The sequence below is a fragment of the Myotis davidii genome, unplaced genomic scaffold (genome assembly GCF_000327345.1).
Source record: "Myotis davidii unplaced genomic scaffold, ASM32734v1 scaffold394, whole genome shotgun sequence".
In the NCBI taxonomy this organism is placed as follows: Eukaryota; Metazoa; Chordata; class Mammalia; order Chiroptera; family Vespertilionidae; genus Myotis; species Myotis davidii.
This window is the reverse complement of record NW_006287548.1, coordinates 2164446-2181431: the sequence shown is the minus strand read 5'-3', so window position 1 is coordinate 2181431 and position 16986 is coordinate 2164446. Positions and strand designations below refer to the sequence as shown.

Here is a 16986-nt window from a genome sequence, read left to right as displayed (position 1 = left end):
TGAGTCGCCTTAGGTTTTGTTTTGTTTCGGAAGACAGGGAAGTAGGCACAAGTTCCAGAAGGCCCTTTATCAGGTAACCTTTGTAGAAAGAACTGGCACTCTGAGGGGGCATGTCTCAGTAGCTGGAGATTTCACTTGGATGGAGCGCTATTCTGCAACGCCCCTCAAGAGAATCAGATACTGCCGCGCTGCACACACATGTAAAGTCGTTAGTGCAGGCTTCTGTGTGGGTTCTTGGCCGAAGAAATGTTCTGTCAAGTCTTCTTAGCGGTTTCTGCACTTTGTAAAACACGTTTTTCTCCCCATACCCATCTGGAAATGACCAATTCTTAAAAGAACGCAGGCTCTCGAATTTGGTATAATTGGGTGGTATAATGGGCTGGGCTGGGCTGCCTCTGTGGGGAGGACTCATGAATAAGCCGTGTCTCATAGGCAGTGGGTGTTTTTCAAAGGCATAGATTTTAGATTTCAGAAGTGGAGAAAGATTCAGTCTTGTTGGGTATGTTTCTAAAATCCTTGCGTGCAGCCTGTTGGCTGATGACTCAGGGGAAAGGCAGCCAGCAGTGGCCTCTCCTCACCATAGAAGTGGCTTCTCCCTGTCTGCTCAGGTGGCCCCGAGTCCTGCCCTTTTGTCCCTGGGCCACACCAACCTGGCCGGGCCACAAGGCCTCTGGTTGCTGCCCACAGCCGGTGACTAGGCCCCAGAGCAGCCTTTGGGTGCTGGGGGCCTGGATTCCTGAGAACGGCCAGGCTGTGAGTGAAAGTTTCCAAGCAGACAGAACAGAATTCACAAGCAAAGGTTAGGGGGAAAGGTCCCTGTCTGGAGTTTAGTCAGTCATCGCCTAGACCAGTGATTGTCAATTGGTGTGCTGCAAGGATTTTATTTCTTGCTGATCTTAGAGAGAAGAAGGAGAGAGAGGGAGGGAGAAAGGGAGGGAGGGAGGGAGGGAGGGAGAGAGAGAGAGAGAGGAGAGAGAGAGAGAGAGAGAGAAACAGCAATGTCGGGGAGAAACACTGCTTGGTTGCCCTCCACATGCACTCCGACTAGGATCGAACCCGAAACCTGGGTCAGATGCCCTGACCCGGGAATGGCAACCTCAATATCTTGGTGTATGGGTTGACTCTCCAACCAACTGTGCCGCACCAGCCAGGGCTGCCACCAGTATTTCTAAAACATGTCATACCTGACTATTTAGTCGGGGCACTGAGCTCTTTCCCCTTCGGCTGTCAAATAAAACAATGACTACAGCCAGCACAATAGCCATCCAGTGTGAATGAATCAAAACTGTATCGATATTTTTGGGTCAGATCGGCAAAAAATATACTTTTTGGATGGCTGACGACGTTTAGTGATTAGTTTCTGTGTGCCAGGAGCTGGAGAGGTTGGAACTTGCTGGCCTAGCCCTTTGGGCTGATTTCAAGGCACAGAGGGCCAACTGCCTGGCCAGGCCAGGCCTCTCCATCGGGGCCCATTTCCGGGTCACGGGCAGCCTTTGCAGACCATCCCGCACAGAGGAAGAAGTGCAGGAGGAGCACTGGAGGCGGGCGGGGGAGGAGCTGGCTGCTTTTCTGACTTCCTTACTCATCCCCCTTTTCGCGGAGGGGTTAACTGCTACGTTCTCATCAGAAGGATGGTTCAGGCAGTTCCTCTTGGTAAGCACCACCTGATGGGCTGCCAGAGCCGCATCCACTTGGAAACAGGCCCCCAGAATCAGAGGAGAAAGGAGGCTAAGCTCCTAGGCTGGTAAGTGCTTTCCAAACCCAGGAGCTCCCTCGGAACAGAAATGAGAGGGGGAAGGAGAGGAGGCACCGGGCAGAACTTCCGGGACTTCCATTAGATTAACTGTTCCTTTTGCAAGTGAACCAGGGCGGTGGGGGAGAAGCCCATCGATTCTGAATGCAAATGGCCGGGGAAGAACGTCAAAAATACCTTGCAGAGCGAGAGGTTGAGAGGACCGGATGTGTCTCTCTAAATACAAAAATTCATCAGGGTGAGAGAGACATGGGGAGTGGAAGGGACACGGGGGAGGGGAGAGAAATGAAGGACGAGGTTAAGTAGCAGGGGCTTGACCCCAACAGACCCTTTCTGACAATTTGGCACTGGGGGAGAGAGACCCCAGAAAGGGTTTTCTCTGACCCTCCTGACCTTTCCGGTTCGAGCCAGCAGCATAGAATGGGGGAGTTGGAAAGGCAAACGGGAAGCTACTTAGTGAAGATGATAAACTGGAGGAAAACCTGTCCCCGGCCTGCTCCAGCTCAGCGTGAAAGGACTCTGCCCTCTTCCCCGAGGGCTACAGCAACCTGAGTTCTCCCGTCCCTGGAGCTGGGTCTTGGAAGGGGAAGGGGCTCCCTGTAGCCCCAAACAGGGCGGGAGCATGTCTTCCTGGCCTCTTACACTTCCGGACGTGTTTAAAGCCATGCTCACCAGCTCCTGAATGTTTCCTCCCAAAGCCCTGCCTTGTCCCTCTGCCGCTATGAATATACATAGGATGACCTCTTAGCAATTTCCCTGGGAGGTTTGCTGGCATAAGCATAACAGAATTTGGCCCTCAGTCGAGAGAGGTGCTTAGTCAAATTTCTCTGAGCTCAGACCCAAGCTCTCGGTGCATTACGATTCAGTCCGTGCCAACCTCCTGCAGCCCCGCCAGAGGCTCCAAGAGCAAAAACACCTCATAAAGAAGCCCTTCTCTCAGAAATTCTTGGTGAGGTTCACTGGCAGGGAATGGGCAGCCTTGCGACTCTGTGCAAGCGTGTCCAAGGGTGTGCACTGAACTTAGACAAAGAGGAACTGGGCAGCTACCCTGTGTCCTTCAATGAGTCAAGGGACGATCTGCGATTAGAAGCTTGGCCCTATGATTCTTTGTCACATGAGGCTTCTATCCAGGAAACCCTGGGATTCGCAACAAAGACTGACTCTTGTTAGGGGAAAACCATCGCGTAGGTGAAACGCTGTCCTCAGAGGGTAGCGATGACATTGATGCACGGGTTCACAGTGAATGCCATGTTAACACGAGGGCCCTATAAATCAAGGTGCGGGAGCAGGCAGCACTGTCATGCCAAGAATGTGAATGTGCTTTGTACCATCTAGTGGGCTCTGTCTTACAGTGTTTCCTGGTTACAGAGGGTCCTGAATCTATGAGTAAGTGCTGGCTGGTCCAGGTCCGAGTCCTGCACCTTTCCCATCAGCTGGCCCTTGATGAATTTTTCATCACTTGCATTGCCTTGGTCACAAGAAAGGCTCAGACTATTTATCAACCATAAGGGGGCACTGGACACCCACTGGAGCAGGGGCACCTTGTAGGCGCTTCTCTGGAGCCAGACATGACCTTCTGCACAGAAAACTTTCCCTTTTGTTTCAAGGAGGAAGCACTGTATTCACATTCTGGACATGACAGTGCTGTCTGCTCCCCCACCTTGATTTATAGGGCCTCCGTGTTAACATGGCATTTCTGAAGCACTCCCAGATGTCTACATGCCCACGTGGTGTCTCCCGAGCCACGCATCTCCACAGTGACAGGTCCGAGGTGGTGAGACCAGCCGAGTCACCGCGGGTGACTGACTTAGGGGCCCTGGGCTTTGGCTGTTCTCATTGGCCACATGGAGGTGGTAAGGACCCCCCTTTCCCAGGGTCCCTGTGAGAGTGGAGTGGGCTGATGTTCACAGAGCAATTAGGAGAGTGCTTATTAGATAAATCCAGCCTTGAGACCCTAACCTGGGCAGCACAGACACCAAGGAGCAATGCACATCTTAGATCTACCCGTGGAGACTCTGATGTTTAACTATCAGGAAACCAGCTGCCACTTGCCACCACAACAGCCTGAGTGTCCACGGCTGGGTGCAGAGGGAGTCTCCACGTGGGTCTGGGCTACTATTTTATCAAGGAGGCCGGTGGGGTTCCTACGTGTGGTCGCAGCAGTGGAAACGGGGAGATCTCCAAGGGGGAGGCAAGTCCCAAAGTCAAGAGCTGCTGTTTTGTAGGCCACCTCCCGCCCTGCCCCCACAGGGAACTCCCCCCACTGCCAGCTTTTGAAGATAGGATGCTATTCCTTACACATTCACTCAAGAAAGCTCTTTCCTCCATACTACGGGACCAACTGGTCTTTATTTCCCCCTGAAAGAGAATGCCATCTTGGGTTCCCCTCGGACCCAGGTCCGACACTGTTTAGCAGGCCTGGTGTTACGGGTGTGGCCATTAGGTGGCGCTGCGGTCGGAGCCGGGGCTGGAGGGAGGGAGAGAGGGAGGGTGTCTCAAGGATGCACAGTGGGCAGGAGGGTGCTTACTTGCAGTCATGCTTCTCGATTTCAAAGTGCGGGTTGAAGTTGAGGACAATCTTCTGGTTGGGTTCGGGCGCGTAAACAATCCACTCGCAGTTCTGGTGGGACGGGTAGTCCTGGGGGTAACCTGGCGAGGTGATGTAGCCAGCATCTTTGGAATTCAAACGACCGCCACAGGGTGGGTCTGAAAGAGAAGGCAAACAACCCAAGGAACTTCAAATATGTTCCAGCATTTTTTTTTTCCTCCTCTCCCTGTTTCTCTCCTCTACCAGTGGCCTGAAAGGGTTTTACAGACCTTTTATGGCAGTCCAGGAAGCTAACCTACTTACTCATTCAGTGGAAGAGGTTATTTCAGCCCATCTCCCCCCTCATCACACGGCTGAGCACGCACACTCACACACTCACACACACACACTCACACGCACACACGCACACACACGCTCCCCAATGAAAATATTTCAGAAAGTGGTCGCCAATGTTCCCAGTCACGTGCTCTGGGATTAAAAAAGAACAAGAAAGCTGCAAAGTTAACATGCCTCCCTGCCTTTTCCTGTCTCCTGGCCGTGGCCCATCTTCTTCTGCGCTCGCTCAGCCTCTCCTCTATCTTTACCTCATAAATCCTTCATGCTCTCGGGCCTCCCCGCCCAGCCCAGGCCAGGCCGCCAGAAGTCTTTTCACCATATTGTATTCATTTTCATATCTTCAATGGTCGGTGACCCACAAGCCTGGTAACAATTACATGTGATGCGGAAGACGCGTTTTCAGCTTTGGGCCAGATCAGGCCCTGGAGGGTGATTTCAGCCTTTTTTTTTTTTTTTTTTTGAAAGAAAGCAAAAGCAAAACTCCCAAACACTTAATTCCACATCCACCACAAATTTGATTTATGATTTCATTATGCACGGAGTGGAAAATCTGCATAGGAGAATCTACCGCCTCTGACCTCAGAGTCTCGACAAAGAGCACTTTGTGCTGAGTGGACGGCTGGCTTTGCCTGAGCTTTCTGCCCACTGTCCCTCCTGCCTGGGCGCCACCAGCAGAGTGTGCTGCTGCTTTGCCCCCGGTCAGCAGCCCTCGGCCAGGGGCTGGCGGAGCATCCCCCGCCCTCCCCACAGTGCCCGGCTGGAGGGAACAGCTGCACCCGTGCCAGGAGGGAAGGGGCCGTCTTCAAAGGCAGAAAAGGTGGGCGATGACATTTGAAGAACCTCACACATATGGGAGTGAAGATCTTCCATCCCCAGGAGGGGTTCCTGGGCCATGGGGGGTTTCCGCTTAAGACGGCCTGAGAAGAGAGGACAAGTAGACACAAGAGACCTGGAAACATCCAGAAGCCTCCGGGAGACCTTCCTGAGAGCCGTGCCGCTCTTAGCATCAATCACGATTTAATATCGCCATCTGCACGGAGCAGCGTGGGCCCGTGAATTATGCATTAGGGCTCAGCAGCCGCCCTCCAGGACGGGTCTCTCTCCCGTGTTCACTCTTTGAGGGAGAGGGTCATGCATTTTTTAACTCTACAGGTGCACTTCCCTAGTCCCCGCGCCTGTTGGCATTGCTGTCTCCCAGAACTCTGCTTTAGATTACGGGCGGGCTTTAAATGCATAAAAGATGGGCACAGTGGTGGTGGGGGACACACAAATCCACACAAGCGGCCTTTAGGCATCAGCGCCTCCAAGAGCTCAAACTGTGCCCTGTTGCCCTGCCCAGAACCAAATGGATTCAGGTTCCATTTCCTACTGGGTAGAAAACAAAAGACCACATCCGCCTCCAACTCAGCGGTTCTCAACCTGTGGGTCGCAACCCCTTTGGCGGTCAAACGACCCTTTCACAGGCGTCGCCTAAGACCATCCTGCATGTCAGATATTTACATTACGATTCATAACAGTAGCAACATGACAGTTATTGAAGTAGCAACGAAAATAATTTCATGGTTGGGTCACAACATGAGGAACTGCATTTAAAGGGCCAGAAGGTTGAGAACCACTGCTCTAACTCATGACCCTGCACCCTCCCGAGGCCAGAAGGACAATGGGCCCAGCCCTCTTGCCCAGATGAAGGTGAGGCCAGCAGCCGGGCCTGGTGCCACCGCTTCCTCTGCAGCCAGTCTCCGAAGGCTGGCCAGGTGCCCACACCACTCACCCAAGCTGGGCACCTAACCTTGTAGCGAGACAGATTGTGGCCCTTTGGTCCTGGCTCATGCATGTGAAATAGGACCACGAGTGGCCCTCTGAGAAGGCGGGGAGGGGGGAGGGGCTTAGATCACCAGCTGTCTTACAGCTCAGAGGAGAGGAAATTGCCTACGGACTTTTCTATGGAAAGAAGAACTTGACTTCCTCAATGCCCCCACGGCGCCCAGTTTGTGCTTTGAGTAATCAGAGCAGGCACATGTGATCATCAGGAAAGACAGGAAACTTCCTCATAGGAAGGTTTCATTTCTGAGCCACACCAGGAGTCATCACTTCCCCACTGAAGAAAAAAGTTAGACTACGTGTGTATGTCCCATAGCTGCCTGCCTGCCTGTTCTCCTGGTAAAAACTTACTTCACTCAAAGGAAAAAGAGTAACTCTTTTTTGTTTTCTGTCCTCTCTTTATCAGGAAAATCGAGGCACTCATTAAAATATTTGAGAACTCATTGAAACATCTGCTTTGCTTGTGTGTGGTTAGCGGTTCCAATATCCAAACATTTATAAACCCGCATTCTTTTTTTAATGTATGTTTATTTTTTTAATGTTTTTATTGATTTTAGAGAGAGAGGAAGGGTGAGGGATAGAGAGATAGAAACATGGATGACAGAGAGTTGGCTGCCTCCTGAACACCCCCTACTGGGGATTGAACCCACAACCCAGGCATGTACCCTAACCAGGAATCAAACCGGGGACCTCTTGGTTCATGGGTCGATGCTCAACCACTGAGCAACACCAGCCAGGCACACGCTCACATTCTTGTCTGGATGGCACTCACACCAAGAAACACACACTTGGATACCAAACACACATCAGGTACACATACACTTTAGAAATTAACACTTTGGCCCTTGCTGGTTTGGCTCAGTGGATAGAGCATCGGCTTGGGGACTGAAGGGTCCCGGGTTCAATTCCAGTCAAGAGCACATGCCTGGGTTGCGGGCTTGGTCCCCAGTAGGGGTGTGTAGGAGGCAGCCGATCAACGATTCTCATCATTGATGTTTCAGTCCCTCTGTCCCTCTTTCTTCCTTTCTGAAATTTTTATATATATATATATGAAATTAACGCTTTAGTCCGGTACAACCTTTCAAGATCAGACATCATTTGCACAGACAGGTCCATCAAGTTAAATACTAGAATTTTCATCTCTGTGTTCCTTGGAGAAAACTGAATTCTTGAAATCTATCAGTAAAAATTGTACAGAAGACACACTGAATCCGTCCATGCCCCCTTTCGATAACTATCTTTCATGCCCAGGTTTGAGGACCCTCCATTTCTAAAATGCAGACACACTCCCAAGAGAAGCGACCCAGGTTTGCTTCTGAAGAGCAGCACTATCCACGCCCCGGAGGCCTTTCCCGTGTCCGAGTGGAACAGCACACTCCTCTCTCCAGGAGTCCAGTCCCTCCAGTGGAGGGGGGTGCGGGGGAAGAAAGGTGAGCTCCAGGGCAGATGCCTCTGGGCCAATATGCACACGCAGAAGAGAAGCTGACCTGCTAAAATCTGGCTACTGAGTCTGTTTGGTAAGTTGACCAGGGGTTTCTTTCTCCCTCGCTTTTGTAACCAACTTTTACCTGGGGCACATTTCCCAGAGGGGAGCAGGCAAACCCAGGCCTGATCTGCTCAGAGAAGTTTTCTCCTGCAGCTGAGATGGGCCAGGCCCTCAGAGGCCCAAGGATAAAAGCATTAAAGGGATAGCTCTAGGGCTAGGCAACAGTATGGAGATTAGGAGGGGGGAAGGGGGGTACGGGAGGATGAAGAGGGTCAAGAGGGTCAAGTACAGGGTGACACAAGAAGACTAGACTTTGGGTGGTGGGCACACAGGGCAATATACAAATGATGTATTATAGAACTGTACACCTGAAACTCATATGTTATTTACCAATGTTGCCCCAATAAATTTAATTTTTAAAAGTAAGTTGAAATAAAGGGAATACTACATTCTGAAGTCCCAAAGGTCTGACACCCCCTCCCCCTATAAGGACTACTTAGGTGTTTTTATTTGATATAAAATGTCAGATTATTTCTCCGGGAGTGGAGAGCTCCCTCCTTCTCTCCCTCCCTCCCTCCCTCCCATGCCCTTGCTTTGCTGATGGCCTAAGCATCATGGGATGCTGCCCTGGGGTTACCAGGTCATGGATCAGGTGAAGAAATGTTGTACCCGTCCACCTACAATTCTCAGGTGCTCTGCCAGCTTCAGAGGGGACTCACCCTCCCACAGAACCCAGTTTCAGGCAACTCATTGGTTCCTAGTAAGAGCAGATTTTTAGTAAGAAGGACTAAAAGATCTTTTTAAAAATCTGGTCTGCCTTCTAAGGGAACTCAACTGGAGCTGGTTTAAAGGATCACTGTAGAGCCTGACCTTGACAATAGTTGTTCAACACTGAAGCCTGAGGATAGTGAGACTTTTAAATGATCAGAATCACAAGGGGGTGACGCCATGTGACACCAGGCGACCGCCTGCAGACAGTCCCATAATAACAATCAGGTCCCTCGATTTAGCTGAACTGAGGGGAAAAGTCCTTGGCAAAAACAGGGGAATTTAGGGCTGGCTGGATATGGGATTGGAGAGTCAGGGTGTTATTGATGGAGAGTCTAGGGCAGTGGTTCTCAACCTGTGGGTCGCCGACCCCTTTGGGGGTCGAACGACCCTTTCACAGGGGTCGCCTAAGACCATCGGAAAACACAGACATAATTACATATTGTTTTTGTGACTAATCACTATGCTTTAATTATGTTCAATTTGTAACAATGAAATTGGGGGGTCACCACAACATGAGGAACTGTATGAAAGGGTCGCGGCATTAGGAAGGTTGAGAACCACTGGTCTAGGGTAAGGGGACCAGGTTACTGGGAAGGGGAGGGGTTACTGATATTTCCGAGAAGACGTGGCACCTGGATTCCTAACTCAGTGACCTGCCTCGGTCTCAGCTTCCTAAACTGTGATGCAATGAGTGGACTGAATTAGGTGCGTAGTTTTCAGAATTCTTGTTAGAAGTGTTTGATCTTTTCTTGAACAAAACTCTACCCTGAGCTCCAACGTGCAGAGCAGCTGAAAGCGGAGCCCCTCTTAGGTGTGGGAACAGAAGGTGGCAGAATCGGAGTCTTTGGGTGGTGGGCACACAGTGCAATATACAAATGATGTATTATAGAACTGTACACCTGAAACTCATATGTTATTTACCAATGTTGCCCCAATAAATTTAATTTTTAAAGTAAGTCTAATAGTAAGCCAGCCCTAAATTCCCCTGTTTTTGCCAAGGACTTTCCCCCTCAGTTCAGCTAAATCGAGGGACCTGATTGTTATTATGGGACTGTCTGCAGGCGGTCGCCTGGTGTCACGTGGCGTCACCCCCTTGTGATTCTGATCATTTAAAAGTCTCACTATCCTCAGGCTTCAGTGTTGAACAACTATTGTCAAGGTCAGGCTCTACAGTGATCCTTTAAACCAGCTCCAGTTGAGTTCCCTTAGAAGGCAGACCAGATTTTTAAAAAGATCTTTTAGTCCTTCTTACTAAAAATCTGCTCTTACTAGGAACCAATGAGTTGCCTGAAACGGTCCAGGCCTCGAAGTCCCTCCCTCATCTCCGTTAAGAACATCAGGCCTTCCTGGAATAGGGTTTAAAACCCACAGAGCCAGATCTCTGTGCCCTTGCTATTTTAAATGCCACGGAAAAGAGAGTAAGGCGAGAATACACCTACTTCTACCTCTATTCTCCACACCTGGGGACACTGAGTGGAGAAAAGTACTCGGTCCCATTTCCATTAAAATAACACTTTATAATTCATCCTTTATCGACAGCATAATCCCATCCTGTTCCTATTTTCACAGCATTATTTTCATTGACTTACCAGTAGCAAGGCAATGAGGCTTCCTCCTACTTAAAAAGAGAACGTGGCCACCTTGCCACTTAGCCAGCAAGAAGTCTTCTCTGGTCTTACCACTCGCAAGCTGTGTGACCTTGGGTAAGTTAGTCAACCACTCTGAGCCTTTGTTTTCTCCTCTATAAAATGAGGGCAGGGAGTCTAAAGTTCAGTTCCAGTTCTCCAATTCAAAGCCTGTACAATGAGGCGGGGGAGAGATCCTATAGCCCAGAGAGGAACCAAAATTTAAAGGATCTCTCCCCTCCCAGATAAGCAGATTAGTTACTCAAGGTGTTGCTCCTGTTTTATCTGCTCCAGGTGAGCCTCAAACAAAACTCCAGGATTCTTCAGAAGAACTCGTCTGTCTTGCATTATGGAGAGTTCAAATGTCTCTTTTAATCACATTAGCTCTACTGACGCGAGCTTCCTTTCTTAACTGGGTCTGCGGCTGCATATTTATAAATATTACGGATACGCAGTTCTGTGTGTGAGCCTGTCAGCAACAGTGATGCATAAAAAGAAAGACCAAAAGGTGTTTCTTAAAATCCCTCGCCCCCATCACTGAAGTCCTCTCTCTGCTTAGGGTCTTAACCAAATTTTGCTCGCTTACCCTGGGCGAGCTGCTTTTTAAGAGTTTTCCTTTTCTGTGAGCTGAGGCTGGGTTTTGTTTTATTCAAAGCGACGTTAGCCTGTCTCAAGACAGTCTCATAAAATCTGTATCTTGGCTTAAGCGGGGAAGAAATGAGCCAATCCATCAGCCCAGGAATGCGGCTGTTTGACCACTTCCTAAGGCAACGGGGAAGGGACGCAATCTATTCAATTTATGGGGCGGGTGGCAGTGAGTGATGCACTCCTGAAGGCACGGCAAATGGAAACCCCTGTGAACTTTTACAGTGATAAAGTTCAAAATCGGAATTAAAGAATCTTCGGCCAGGCAGCGGGGAGGGGGTTAGGGAGGGGGAGAGGAAGCCCGCATGGAAAGAGGAGAAGGGAAGGGGGGAACACCCCCTCTTCTAGAACACCTCCAAAGGTTCCCCATGGGGAGAACTGGAAACTGGGTCTGGAAATAGAGCTTTGGAAAGTCTCTTCCCCTCAATCTGGATTCTAAAAATGAAGCCCTGTTTAATCATTAAAATGTAAGTTTGATGTGATTACCTCCCTGACCTCGAATCATGCCACCTGTGGTAACCTTGTTATGTGTCATCTTATATCATAAACAAATGCAATTCCAATAGGGCAGCCGATATAATAGCATTAGTTTATATTTATGTCCACTCTTTTCCAGCCTTCATTGCAAATGTAATTTTGATGCCATTGATGAGAGATCTGGGATTACAATTCCTGACCATTTCAACAGACATTTGGGGAAGGAAATAGAAGGAGAATAATTTTGAGGTCCCTCCAAAAACCCAAGGAGGGGGGAAAAAAAGTAATATAATAGTTTTCTTCATTTATTTTGATTAACTGAGGGCTTATGTTGAAACATCTATGGTTCCCCATTGGTTAGTAAATGAAATCTAAACCCCTTGGCCTAGCAATTTGGGCCTTGCATTTAGCCCGAGCTACTATTTCCAACCTTGTTTGCAATCATTTCCCTCCACACTGAAGCTTCTGAGTGTCACCTCCAACAAACCCAGTGTCCAATTCTCCATTCCCACCTCCCCCTTCCCTTCTGCCTTTCCCAGTCCTAAATCCCATCTGTGCTCTCAGTCAGCCTCAGTGCACCCTCCCCCATCCCTGGCCACCCAAACCTGGGACTCCGAAGCTCTTCAGTGTCTTCTAAGGCAGCGAGTTTCAACAACCCTTTTTATCTCATGGAGCATGTAAGCTAATTACTAAACTATATTATGTTTTTGCCGACCTGACAAATAAAAAAGTTTAATTTTGATTCATGCACACTGATGGCTATTGTATTGGCTGTTGTCATTTTATTATTTGACAATCTAAGGCAGCGGTTCTCAACCTGTGGGTTGCGACCCCTTTGGAGGTCGAACAACCCTTTCACAGGGGTTGCCTAAGAACATCGGAAAACACATATATAATTACATATTGTTTTTGTGATTAATCACTATGCTCTAATTATGTTCAATTTGTAACAATGAAATTGGGGGTCACCACAACACCAGGAACTATATGAAAGGGTCGCGGCATTAGGAAGGTTGAGAACCAGGTCTAAGGGAAAGGGAAAAGAGGTCAGTGCTCCTGACTAAATAGTCAGGTATTGCATGTTTTACACATTCTTGTAGCACAGTGGTTGACAATCGCTGTTCTAAGGTATGTGAGAGTTCGGAACAGCCTTATCCCTTCTGATGGACCACTTCAACTCGAGGGTATGCGTGGCTCCATTCTGATTCATCTTCGGAGAACTTTATAGGATCAAACCCAGAGCTTTTCCCAAGAGTCAGTGTCAATGAGGTTTGATAAATTAATAAATTGCTAGTTGCCTAAAGCAACACCAAAGATATCAGTAGGTGCCACAAATGCTAAGAAAGCTTTATCACAAATTGTTGTGCTTCTCCAGCTCCAACGAGTCCTTCCCAGCCCACAGCTGATACTAATGATAAATTTAGTGGTGAACTGGGTGTTTAAATGATTTGTTTGGGATACCAGCACCTAGTCATAAGTCAAGGTAGAGTTAGTGTGAACCATGTCTCTGAAGACACCCGAACCTCAGATAATAATGAGGACGTTCAAATGACACTTATATTTTAATTCTAATAATGGTAAAAATAATTTATTGGAATGTTTTCTTGCCCCCTCACTCCAGCCCCCCACCCTCCCAAAGGCAAGTTCTAGATATTTGTTGTCAGTAGCACCAGAAAGATGCAAACTATTACTTCATCACTGAACCTGTGCTGGGAATGGATTGGCTCTTGCTGGATTTTAGTTCATTTCTCTCTACCCATCTTTCTTCCCCTGGCCCCCCAATGCCTTTGGGGCACATCTGTTTTATTTTCCCTCTTTATCACAACAATTATTATTACCACTCAGTCCGATAATTTGCAATTCCCTTTATCTTTTTCTCTGAAAGACTGGCCAGATCACTGGTTATCGCGGGATCTCTGGAGGGTCACACTGGACGTTGCATTAAGCTGGCCTGCAGCCTCGTCCACTGCACACCACGGGGAGAGCTTTCCTTTTGTGTGTCCCAGGCCCCTCCCTTTCCTTCTGGATTAGATCATGACTCTTTTATGAAGACCCAGAGGGAAATGGGATTATTAAGAGTCTTGCTGGGTAAAAGCTATTTTGTCTTTATGATGACTTTTTTGAGTTCAGCTGCTGAGGGGCCTTGATGCCAGAGTAGAACTTATTACACATTTGGGGGGGAGGGAGGGTATCTTCAGCACTGGGATCCCTGCTGAGCACATTCTCCTGATGAAGCACAGAAGAGAGAAAAAGGAAAAGAGGAGAAAATTTTTAAAAAATCAGTAGAGGTGAGAACACTGAACATGGAGAAAAAAGAGGCAAAGAGGAGAAGTATATCTAAGATGAGAACCTAGCAGGGAATACCTGTCTCTAAAGGACAGAGTGTGGAGAGATAATTCCCATGCTTATAAAACACAGGCAAGGGTTAGTGGGGTAAGAGCTGGGAAGGAATAATTATTTACTTATTAAAAAGCTCATAAAATAATGTAAATTGACCACAAAGTTTATACTGTGCTTTCTGTGATACAGTAAACCCCACTGAGGCTGTTTTAAAGATGAAATGATTTCCGAATAGGCAGATAATAAATAATACCTATGAGGTGGGCTATATCATTCTCAAACCCATCTGACAGACCAGGAAACGGAGGCACAGAGGGAAACTGAGGCACGGGAGATTCAGTATTCTGGATCGCAGGGCGCGGCTGGGTTTAAACCCAGGCTGTCTGGCTCCAAAGCTTCTGAAGCTGGAAAGCCCAAAGAAGATCTTCCCCAAACTTCTATGTGACAAGCTCATTTAGCGGCATTAGGGAATGAGAAACATTTTGCCTGATGGAAACTCCTTTTTCTCTTCCTGTGCCAGCAGTCTGTCCGTGTGGACAATGCGAGATGTGTTCAGGCTGGGGTGTGAGAGGGCTGGAAGCATTTAACACCTTCTCCACTCCCTGCTCCCACAGGCGCCCCGCTCCTGGTCCCCCTGGCCCTCTTTCCTGTGTACTGAAAACCAGGGCATGTGTTTTGGGGGCGGGCAGGGGGCTAGGTAGGATGCTCAGGCCTGAAACTATGCCTTACAACATCGGAAGGTTTTTTTTCTTGGCAACGCCCCCCCCCTTCCCCTTTCTTCTCAACCCTGCTGCTCATCTGTGCTAAATGCCAGGTTGTTATTGTTCTACTGGATAGGAGCAGCGTTTTCAGAAATGGGGGATTTATTTTTATAGCACAGCTGGTCTGCCAAAGGTCACATAATTTGGCAACCTTCCCAGTGGTTAAAAATTAATTTCTCCTTATTAATACAACCAAGGTCCCATAGGATCAGAGCTCAGCCTTATCTAAACTTGACAGCTTCCTAAACCTTTAGAAGATGCCTTCTCCTGGAGGGCCAGCGACACTACAAGGCCACAGTATCCAGGAATCCAACCCCACTGAATCCTGTTCGGTGAGGAAGCCATTAGGCCCCTCAATCACTTCTTATCGTGGCAGATAAGGCTGTGAAAAATGCTGTAGGCTCTCTTAGGCCCAGCTGCCACACTAGCATCCAGGAATGGGTTAAAAAAAATTTTTTTTAAAGTGAGTTCCTTCCCTGGAAGGAACAGAACAAAGACTAACTTTTGGGATCAAACACATCTCTGCGACTCCAGGAGGGTGCCTTCAAGGCGGTCCAATGGCAAATGATGGTCAGATGATCCCATACATCAAGTATGTTAGTGATATTACAAACGACTTCCCAGACGTCACCTTTCGCATCCTCTCCTGTCAGTGTAAGAAGTCAAGATGGTATTACGCTTCTGCTCCATCCTTTTAGAAAAGGAAAGTCACATCTCTCTTTCCTAACATCTTCCCAAACCTGGACTTTCACAGAATACGTTCTGAAAACTCTTTACCAATGAATCTAGCTCTGAATTCTGTCAGCCCAGAATTGTCCCACACTTGGATTACCCAACGTCAGCTCATTGCCTTGGTTGCTTCCATGAGCAGCTGCGTGAAAACACCAGGCAGGTTACTCAGAAATCATCTAGTCCAGCCGTGGAACTACAGCCCGCGGGCCAGATCCAGCCCGTTTGAAATGAAAAAAACTAAAAAAAAAAAAAAAAAAAAGACCGTACCCTATTATGTAATGATGTTTACTTTAATTTATATTAGTTCACACAAACACTCCATCCATGCTTTTGTTCCGGCCCTCCGGTCCAGTTTAAGAACCCATTGTGGCCCTCAGTCAAAAAGCTTGCCCACCCCTGCTCTAGTCCACGGTGCCTCTCCCCATGACCCCGCCTCCACCCCAAGCCCTTCCTTCCCTGACTGTTATTTGCATTCATGCCTCTCAACTCAACGCAGGTAGGAACTGGCCTTTCATTGCCCCAGTGAGGACTTCACATTCAATAGCAGGGGCTGAAGCCACCTGGTAAGACAGCAGGAGTCCTGTTCCATAGCCTGGGGTTCCGGTCCCTGCAGCCTTCCAACCTTCCATGTTGTCAGCAGGGAGCTCTGTGGACGGAGGCCCCAGAAAGTCCAAACCTGCGGTGCTGCCTGGGCAGTCACAGTTCTGCTGGCACATCTTGGACAAGAAGGAGCTTGCCGAGGCGCTCCCCCGTCCCCCCCGCCCGCCCCCAGTGCTCTTCCCACTGCTTTCCACTGTGTGCTCTGTTGGCAAGAGGCCACAGTTTCACTACCTCCAGCGGCAGCTTATGGGGTAAAGTTTACTGGGCACCCGTGGAATGCGGGCATGAGACCAGTCCCCGGAGCCTAGAGCAGACTGTCTGTGTAGAATCTAGGAGTTTATCGTTTTGTTGCACGTTATTATGCTTGGTCATAATTATCCCGCATTTGGAGAGAGACAGGCTAAAAGAGAAATCCTCCTCGGACCCTTATCCAAAGTCTAGCTAGGCCCTCAGTGCGTCTCTTTCAGGATTAGTTTGACCCCAGGCCTGTCTCCCACCGCCAATTTACACCTCTTATCTTATCTGATCATTTCAGACAGAAGGTTGAATTGCCCGAGTCCGCCCGTGTCCGTGGCAGTTAAGCCCCAGCGCGATCGAAGCTCTCCGGGCGGAGGCGGGTGTTGGGAGGAGATGAGGGGTGTGGGTTCTTTTGGCCCGAAGCGCTGCGGACCCTGAGGCTGGGAGCTGCCACCATCTGAAGAAACCCATTGTCAGGGCCTGAATGATTTCCTGAGCGTAACCTAGTCCCCTGCGGACCACGATTAACTCTAGCAAAGGGGAGTTTCGTGGCAAGGCGCTGACAGCGAATGGCTAGCGCCAGGGGGCTCTCCTCTCTGTCTGAAACCGAAAGAAAGGAAGGGAGGGGAGGGCGGGGGAGGGAGGCAAGCAGTGAGCACACGCTAAGAAACCAGAGCGCGCATTCCCTCTCCTTCCAGACAGATCAGCCGGAGCCGCAGGAGCTGCGACACGGAGGAGCCGGATTCCCGGAGCTTGCCCTGGAAAGCTGACCCCCACCCCCGCAGCACCCCCCTGATTCCCAGGGGTCGCCAGGTTCTCTCCGCCACCATCCCTCGCCAGCCCTAGGGCGTTAG

General features: G+C 49.2%; 1 protein-coding gene across 4 annotated transcripts in view; it reads right to left on the bottom strand.

The window, feature by feature from the left end:
• The window catches only part of NRP2 (neuropilin 2), a 124214-nt gene that overhangs the window by 103248 nt on the left and 3980 nt on the right, over positions 1-16986 (bottom strand). For all 4 annotated transcript variants that reach the window (XM_006759410.2, XM_006759411.2, XM_006759412.1 and 1 more), the window contains exon 2: positions 4282-4459. In XM_006759410.2, coding sequence (XP_006759473.1) covers positions 4282-4459 — 178 coding nt within the window. The remainder of the gene's footprint in view (positions 1-4281; positions 4460-16986) is intronic.